The sequence below is a fragment of the Propithecus coquereli genome, unplaced genomic scaffold (assembly GCF_000956105.1).
Source record: "Propithecus coquereli isolate 6110/MARCELLA unplaced genomic scaffold, Pcoq_1.0 Scaffold535, whole genome shotgun sequence".
NCBI lineage: Eukaryota > Metazoa > Chordata > Mammalia > Primates > Indriidae > Propithecus > Propithecus coquereli.
The window spans coordinates 508,156-517,003 of NW_012151230.1; the positions used below are offsets into that span (position 1 = coordinate 508,156).

Genomic DNA, 8,848 nt, shown 5'->3' on the forward strand with positions numbered 1-8,848 from the left:
ACACACGCACTGCTGCCGTGGTGTTAGTGATCGGGGAAACTGAGGCAGGCGAAGACAGTGGACCTGTGGGAGCTCCGCTTTTCGCGGTTTTTCTGTAGACCTGAAAACTGCTCTGGAAAATAAGCCGTATTGATTTTTTTAAATTTTGCAAGAGGAAGGAGCAGCAAAGGAACGGGAAGGGAGCGGGCGCTGCCGGGTGCTCAGAGGCTGAGAGCGCGATGGCCGGCTTGGGGCGGATGCCGCTGCTGCTGCTGCTGCTGCTGCTGCTGCTGCTGCCGCCACCCGGGCCCTCGGAGTGGAAGCAGATGGGCCTGGGCCACAAGGTGCGTGCCCGGCCTCCCGCTGACGCCCGCCATGGCTGCGCTCCGGCCCACAGGTGCCCCTTCCTCTCCTGCCCTGGGGCCGCTGGTCAGTGAGGTCTTCATAAAACAAGACAAGACAGAAACCCCCCGATGCAAACCTCGCACAGGTCTCCGCTGTCCGCACGCACCCTCCTGATGCCGCACCGGGTCTGCCCTTCACGGGTGACGGCCGCGTAGCCTCGACGCAGTTCAACCTCCTCAACGAAGCAGCCTGAGCCCCGGGCGGGCTGTGACTTGAGCAGCTCCGCAGTTGCATTACGTCTCATAAAAACGTATTTGTGTTAACAGGCAACGCGTTTATTACTGTTATTTTAAAACTTTTCTCAGCTTTAGTGTCGGATGCAGCAAAGGTCAGTAGCTATCGCCTCCCTCCGCAGCAGCCCTCGAAACCCCTTCACAGCCCTGAGACACGGCTGTGGCCCGGCCGCTGTCAAAGGTCACACTCACGTGGCACCTCAAGGGCCAGCTGTGTGATCCTGGGCTAGCCACTCACCCTCTCTGAGCCTGTTTCTCCTGTGAAATGCAGGCAGGAGGTGCAGAGCCGCTCGAGAGCTTCCTCTGCAGTCCCGGCCCCTCCCCTCCCTGTGCCGATTCCTCCACCCTCTGTGCCTCAGTTTACTCCATTCACGCGGCTCACAGCAGACATTCCTTTTCCCTTCCTCACCACTGGGCACCCTGCCATTGCCCTGCCAGACTGACTGTGGGCAGGTTTGTTCCAGAAACTTCTCTGGCCTGAGTTTGAAGGATGGTGACCTGGGGAAGCTGGAGGGGGAGGAGGCCCCCGGTGCCCTGGGAGTGCAGGGCTTGCCGGGGCAGGTGACGGTGTGTTTCAGGGGACCGGCGAGGCCTGTGAGGACCACAGGGAGTGCCTGAGCAACTGCTGCGTCACCAACAGCGTGAACCCCCAGAAGTTCTGCACCCCCAAGACCATCTTCCAAAAGTGCCTGCCCTGGCGGAGGGTGTGTACGGACGCCGTGCCGCCCCTGCTCCCGCCCGCTCTGGAAGGACAGAGGAAGGCGGTAGGAGGGACACGGTCTCCTGTCCCCACAGCCCAGGGGGCACGCATGCAAGAGCCACACCCAGTGCCAGAGCAGCTGCTGCACCAGGAACAGCCACAGCCCCGAGTGGTTCTGCACCCCCAAGACCATCTTCCTGCAGTGCGTGCCCTGGCGCAAGGTGAGCCCTCGGGCAGGCGGACGCACAGGGACACCAGGGTCCCCAGGAGTGCAGACGGGAGGGGCGGGGAGGGGGCGGCCACCTCTGCACCCTGCTGGGCTTGGCGGGAGGAAGGACGCGGAGGCTGCCTGGGCCGCGGCCCCTGCCCTGTGTCCCCAGCCCGACGGTGACTTCTGCGAAAGGCACGACGACTGCCACAGCCGGTGCTGCATCCGGCTGAGCGAGGTCAGCCCCTACCGCTGCATCCCGCGGACGGGGCTCCTGGCCCAGTGCCTGCCTCTGGTGAGCCCCCCTGGCGGGCAGCCGTGAGTGAGGGGGTGCCTTGAACCCAAACCCGCGGGAACCGGCTGCGGCATCAGCAGCCCATCCACCCAGTGAGAGCGCGCAGGAAACAGGTCTCGGACAGGAAGGGGCTCCTGGGCTGGGCACGGTGCGTGCGGCTGTCAGAGAGGCCCGCAGGGACGCGCAGGGGACGGAGACGACGGTCTTTGGGCCGGGGAGGCTGCGCCATCAGCAGCCTTGGGGGCGGCGGGGGGTCTCCCAGCCCCCTCCTGGTGACTTCCGTGGAGAGAGCGCGAGCGGCGTGGCCCGGCACGGAGCGCAAGTGAGCTGGGTCGGGCGTCCGTGGAGAGCAGACCCGGCAGGTGCCGGTTTCCCCAGAGACCGGGCAGGGGCTGCGCTGGCTGCAGAGGGTCTCCGTGGGCACAGCCGAGTCTCTCAGCCACGCAGCGTCTGCACCGAGAGCGCCCCGCGCACAGACACCGCCCAGGAGCCGCGTGCACCAGGGCACCCTCCCCAACGGGTGGGAGACCTGGGCTCCGGAGGCAGCTGGTCCGCAGTTAACCGTCTCCTGCCTGCTCGGCGGTGACACTCCAAGGACGTGTCCTCACTGTTGGTATTTCCCTCAGTGACGTGAACAGGAATCTGTGTCCTGAAGAACCAAACCTGGGCCCCAGGGACGCTTACCTGGACCTCGTGGTGCCGGGAGCTGGATTCGGAGGGGGGATTCCCTTGCCATCCACGCGGCTCTTTCAGGGGCTCTGAGGAAATCCGCAGGCAGGAAGCGCTGAGCGCCTGAGACCCACGAGCGAGGCCTCCGCAGAAACAGCCGCAGGCTCAGGACGCACTTGATCATCGAGCGCAAATAAATCTGCCTGAACTCGAGGCCTCTGTTTCATCACCGCCAACGTTTTCGGGCAGTAAACGCGTAATCCGTGAAACCTGGAGGCTGTAGGCGGGCGGGGTCCGCACAGGCCTGACGGCAGCGGCGGCCCCAGGAGCCGACGTCACACAGCGAGGACTGGGGCTGTCAGGGCTGTCGGGGAGCGGTCAGGAGCTATTGGGGGGCTGTCAGGGCTGTCGGGGCTGTCGGGGGACTATTGGGGGCTGTCGGGGGGCTGTCAGGCTGCCCGGGTGGACACTGCACGTCCCCCCCCAGCCAGTGTCCACAGCAAAGGTGGGAAAGTGCATTTTGTCACCGTAGGTGAAATAATAAGTTTGTGGTCCGACTGGAAAGGTCCCGATACTGCTGACGTTGCAGAAGCACAAGCACGTGCTCTCCACCGAGACCAGCCCCCTGACTCCCCAGAGCCAGGTCCATCTGCGTCCCGAGGGCCCCGCGGAGGTTGCCGAGGCCGCCTCCTCCTCCCCCGCCCGCGCTTGGTTCCTGTAGTGCCCTGTCCCCCAGCGGGTGCTCGGGGCCAACCGGCCACCCTGCTGCGGGGAGCACTGCCCCCTGCTCCCCGCTGCTCCCCAGCTCTGCGGAAGGAAGTGACCGGGTTCTGGTGACCTTCTCTAAGAGAGCGAATACGCGGCTATTCACACATCAGGGCTAAAAGTGAATTTTAATTCACACTGAAGACTCACTACGATCTACGAATTTCAGAAGCTAAGTCACATAAGCAATGTCCAGAAAAATAATAACCGTTTTTACGAATTGCTGTAACACTTTTACCCCAAATTTTCTGAATTCACAGTCTTTGGTCACGCACGCGTTTATAAAATGATTTTGTAGTATTTTCTACAGAGAGAACAGAAAGTTAATTTCGTCCTCCCACTGACGAGATTGAGCTAAACTTTTTCTGACTGAGAGACGCTGCCCAGACGTGGGAGTTCCCGCCGGGTTTACAAGCGGTTGTGACGCACCTCCCGGCCCCTGCCCCCGACGAGAGCCCCGACACTTGAATTCAAGGTGATTCCTGTAAGAAATGAAAACAGACGTTGTCCACCTCGACCTCGACCTTGACCTCGACCTCGGGGTGTTCTCGGCGCACAGCGACGCCCTTGCTCTGGGAGGCCTGGCCCCGCACTGCCCTTCTTTCCGCCTGGATTCTGTCCTGGTTGGTTTTTGCCGAGCATAGAATGCCAAGATTCCTCCTAATCCCTGACTTTCGGAGGCAAACCCGTCAGAATTGGAGCTGCGTAGAACTGCCAGAGAGGGGGGCTCCGGCGCGTGGATGCCTCGCAGGGCCGACCCGCAGCCCGTCTGCTGGGACGGGCGAGCTGAGGCCACGCCGGGAGCGCCGACTGCCCTGGGCTGGACCCAGCAAAGGGGATCAGAAGCCACCAGCAGAGACAAGGGCCTGAGTGTGCAGGTGAACTTGGCCTCTGACCCTGAGCGTCCACTCCTGGGACACACCCGAGAGCCCCTGCAGCAGGGGTCCCAGAAACGCCGCAAACACGGTTCACAGCGGCACTTCCACCCCCAGCGCAGGGCTGGGCACAAGGGCCCGCCCACCGTGGAGCACGGTTCAGCCACAAGGAGCCCCTGGGCTGTGACGACGCAGGCTGCCACGCGGATGGGCCTGCAAGTCCGCTGAGTGAAGACGCCAGTCTCAGCAGGCTTGACTGCGGGGGCTGCTCACAGGAAACACGTGATGGGCGCGTCCACAGAGACGCACACCTGGGTACCGGGAGGTGGAATTCTGTCTCGAAGCCCGAGGGCCATTCTAGGCCTGGAGACGGGGCAAGGGTTGGGGGCAAACCCTGGAAATAACTGTGTTTCTGCTCCTTACCCCGGCGCCAGGCCGGTGTTACAAACTCAAGAATTACTCACTTGCAGCTGCGGGACGGCCCCCACGGCTGTCACACCCGACCCCTGCTGCCCCGCGTGGCGACAAGACAGGGCCCTGCATTTCCAGGCCGTCCCCAACGCCACGCGTGTCCCCGGGGGAGGGAGGTGGAGGCGGCAGGAGGGCGCCCTGCAGGGGGCGCCCAGGGCTGGAGCAGGTGCCCAGGGGTGTCTGCGGGGAGAGCTGGGCTGAGCCCAGGGGGTCGGACGGGAGTTGGAGGGTTTGGGCTGAGCCGGGTTTTCGGTGCACACGGCGGATTCAGAATTAGAGATGCAGGTGTGAGTTCCGCACACAGAGAGTGAGGAGCACCCAGGGCACCGTCGGGACCAGCAGTTCTGCTCTGGAGAACCTGCCCCGCGGAAGCGTGTCCCAGACAGCCAGGTTCGGGTGCAGGATGCCGGCTAACACGCAGACCGCGGTGGGTGCGCCGTAGGCGGCCTCCCTGCATCTCGGAGCACCTGGCCTGGGAAGCTTCCAGAAAGAGCTGGGGTGTGGGAGGGTGCGGCTGAGAGGGGCGGGCGGCCCTGGAGGGAGGGCCGTGGACTTTCTCCGGACTCGGCCTCACATCACTGTGCGCCCCACAGGGGGCACGTTATCACTTCCGTAATTCTTTTCCTAAATCTAGAGACAGAGATGTACGAAGGAATCTCCGTAGTCTAGTTGCTATTTCCGTTCACAGCCTTGAACCTGATCAAAGGCAGATGTCCCTGGGGCAGGAACAGGAGCCACGTGCGCCCAGGTCTAGGCCGCCCAGGTGCGCACACCTGGCCCTGCTGGGCAGCCGCAGCCCTTGCGTCTCTTCCTGACAAGGGGCCGAGCCCTGGTGGCCTCTTTGGTGGGTGGGGATGGGCGGTCAGTCAGCAGCACACAGCTGCAGGCCGCGAGGGAGGGCGCAGACCCCTAGACCCCTAGACGCCCGGCCAGGCTGGGTGAGGGCTTCCAGGTGACCACGGCCTCCTCCGCTGGCTGCCCTATCAGAGTGACCTTGGCTGTCGCCCCAGCCTGGCTAAGAGGAGCCAGAGTAGCTCGGAGCAGCCCGGCCCCAGGGAGGACACGGGGACTGTGTGTGCCCGGCATGGCGAGTGCTTCCTGACGGCCCCTTTTCCGTCTGGAAATGAAGTGCGCAGACGTTATAGTTTTGGAGAAAAAAATAATGCTCAAACTGTGGTATAACAGAAAGTTAAAAATAATTTAAGTTTGATGCATTTCAAATATGTGCAGACTTGGGCCCACCGAAGCTGGACTTAAAAACACACCCACAGATTTCTGAAAGGCCCCCCAGGAGTGTCACTGCCAGCCCAGGAACCTGAGCCTCAGCCAGCCGCCTACCCACGCTCACGTTCCCACCTCCCTTGGTGACGAGGGCTGCATGTCGCCCAGTCCTAGCCAAGGAGGCCCAGGCCTCCGACGAGGAGGAAACCCTGGGAAGGTTCTGTCTTTCCAAATGAAAGGAACAGACAAGTTTGGTGCCAACCCTTTCTCCTTTACTATCTCTCTCCTTTGTGGAAGTAATGCCTGGAGCTGCAGGAGCTATTTTGTAATCACGAGGCAACGCGCAAGAAAGAAAGGCCAACAAAATCACAAACGTGGCAGACCTGAGACCCACCCCCGAACACACTCCCTCTGCTCGTAGAGCACTTGTTATGTGGGAAAATGTACCACTCCCCACCAGGGTCCCCGCAGGGCAAGCAGGCCCCCTGGGGGCAATCCTGACACACACCACAGTTCACAGGCGGACCTTGCCACAGTGGACTCGTTCCTGAAGATTTGCTGTGCAGGTCAGAAAACCCAGACAAGGAAAAATGAACAGTCGCGCGTCACACAACGACATCTCTGTTAAGGATGAACCGCGCGCTCACTGGCCCCATAAGACTATCACACCGTGGGTTTACGGCACCTTTTCCACATTCAGACGTGTTTAGATACAGAAACACTCACCACTGCGTTACAGACGCCCGCAGGCCTCCGTGCAGTCACGGGCGCCTCGCCGCGCGGCCCAGGTGTGCAGTGGCCACAATCGCCTGGCGAGGCGTTTCTCAGGACGAGCTCCTGCCGTGGTGCAGCCACGACGGGGGAGGAGCAGCCCGGCCGGGGCACACGGGCAGGGCCCAGCTGAGCCCACAGGAAGCAAACCCTCGTGCCCGAGCCCCACACGGCGCGGGTCCAGGCGCCGGACTCTGACTTGGCGGGGCATCCCCACCTGCGGTGCGACTCGGGGCTCACAGGGCCTCTCGAGGGTCCGGGCGCTCCGGGCCTGGGCGGTGGGGGGGCCAGCCCCGCCCCTTCCCGGCATCCTCTGCTCCACCGCCTCGCTCCCCGAGCTTCCGCTCTCTGCGCAAAGGCTCACGGGGCTCTGGGGTGCTCAGGCGCAGGGGGAAAAGGCCAACCCTGCAAGGTCCCCGTGGGGCCGGCACCCTCCCACGCAGAGAAGATGGGGGTTCCACACAGGAAGGCCACGGTGGGGGTTGCCGAGGCAGGACCCGGGGGCCCCGCGACGCCTGCGCCAATGCCCGAGGGCGCCACGGAGCTGGAGCTTCAGCGCGGGGCCCTGGGCACAGCCCTGCAGGAGGGGCGGGCGCAGCTGGGGTGGTGCCCGGACTACAAAGCCCGTGACCTGCTCGGGGCTTCACTTCCAGGGCAATGCGGCCCAACGGGGCAGCCCCAGGGGTCTGGGCACCCCATAGCGCCCCGCGCTGGAGGGAGGAATGCGGGGCGTTTGGGGTGTCAACCTGGGCCTGCCCGGAGGCCGCCCAGCCCAAGGCCACACAGAACACTCGACCACGGTTTCATCCAAAATCAAGGCTGTATTTACCTTCATTGATTGACATGAGAACAGAATATTTAAAGTAAGCGGAGTCCACACTGGAAAATGGAAACACAATGGCCGTGCACGGCTGAATCGAGGAGGCTCGGAAACCCGGAAGGGACAGAGTGGACGTCGGGAAACACACAGGGACGCGCTGCCGGCGGAGCACGGTGGCGCTCGTGTGGTTATGGGACAGACCCGAGCCAAGGGGAGCAGCCACGGTACCAGAGGTGCACGCACAGGGAGACAAACGTCTGACCGCCTTCACACGGGAGAGAAAATATACGAAAGTTATTTATTTTTTTGTAATCAAACTTTAGACTCTTGCACTTCTAAAATTCTACTTGTCTGGCATACAGATCCCGAGAACACTGCACGATGAGCACAAGGGTCCACAGAATTGTCCTTGCGGCCAGAGCCAGCCAGTCCTGAAGCCCACCGTGAGCCTCACGCAGGAGACGCCCTGGGAGCGCCGCTCTTCCTCCCGAGGACGCAGCCTGGAGCACCCAGCGCCCTCGCGGGCAGCTGTGCCCTGCCACAGGGCTGGGGGGTCGCTCACGGAAGCGCTTGCATAGTTGAAGGGTAGCTGCTGCAGTTAAACTTCCGACAGCGAGTGGTGTTTTGTGACCATGTTAGACAAATAACCAGAGGGCTTTCTGGAAAAGACTTTTATAAAGCCTACCTAGGGTAAGAATTTAATAATGTCATACATTTATATCAACAGACTATGTACACGTTTCCTTTGTTTTTTAAAAAAACAAACCAAAAAAGAAATCCTTACACTTCCGCATAATAAGGCAAAAAACAAAGTTTTGTACATTATTATTAATTATTATTTTAATATATATCTGTAACTTCGGTTCCAAGTACCAAGGGAGGGCCAGGGCTGGGCCTGAGTGGGGAGCCTCACAGTGCGTTGGACAAAGTGACCGTTTTTCTCTATAAACGAGACAAAGGAACCCTGGGGCTCTGGAGAGGGGTCCGGGTCTGTGACCGTGCAAACCCCAGCAAAAAATCAAGAAGCAAAAGTTTCTTTTTTGGTTCAAGTGTCTAAAGAGCACAAAATTAAGAAAAATACAAATCCATTAAAAACGCTTCTTACCTGTGGGGAAAAAAGGTACAAACTTGAACTTTTTCCCAATAGCCTAATCTCAAGCTCGGAAAACAAAAGGTCACCCCCGAAAAGCTGTTTGTCAAATCCCCCGACCCCGCAGACCGCGCGTGGAAAAGCGTGTCTCCCAGGATTCCGCGGGGCTGTGCTTAAGTTCCGGAAACGCACACGCGGGAGCGTTCTCAGCAGAGCGTCCGCGGGGCGGCGGGACTACCGCGCCTCCACCTCCTGCGCGTTGCGCGACGGCGAGTAGGCGCGCGCGTCCCCGGGCCCCAGGCCCTCGAGCGGCGAAGTCCTGCGCGGCGCCGGCGGCGCGGGGGGC

General features: G+C 61.5%; 2 protein-coding genes across 2 annotated transcripts in view; one reads left to right on the forward strand and one right to left on the reverse strand.

Annotated features, from left to right (window-relative positions):
- Window positions 1-218: 218 nt before the first annotated feature.
- LRCOL1 (leucine rich colipase-like 1) lies at window positions 219-3,210 on the forward strand. Its single transcript, XM_012657245.1, has 5 exons — window positions 219-323; window positions 1,196-1,321; window positions 1,413-1,538; window positions 1,698-1,820; window positions 3,079-3,210. Exons 1-5 carry the CDS (start codon window positions 219-221, stop codon window positions 3,208-3,210), a joined length of 612 nt encoding a protein of 203 aa, XP_012512699.1.
- Window positions 3,211-8,736: 5,526 nt separating this feature from the next.
- Window positions 8,737-8,848, reverse strand: part of FBRSL1 (fibrosin-like 1) — a 71,946-nt gene continuing 71,834 nt past the window's right edge. Inside the window, exon 20 of the mRNA XM_012657246.1 lies at window positions 8,737-8,821. Within this exon, the coding sequence (XP_012512700.1) occupies window positions 8,737-8,821 (85 nt within the window). The remainder of the gene's footprint in view (window positions 8,822-8,848) is intronic.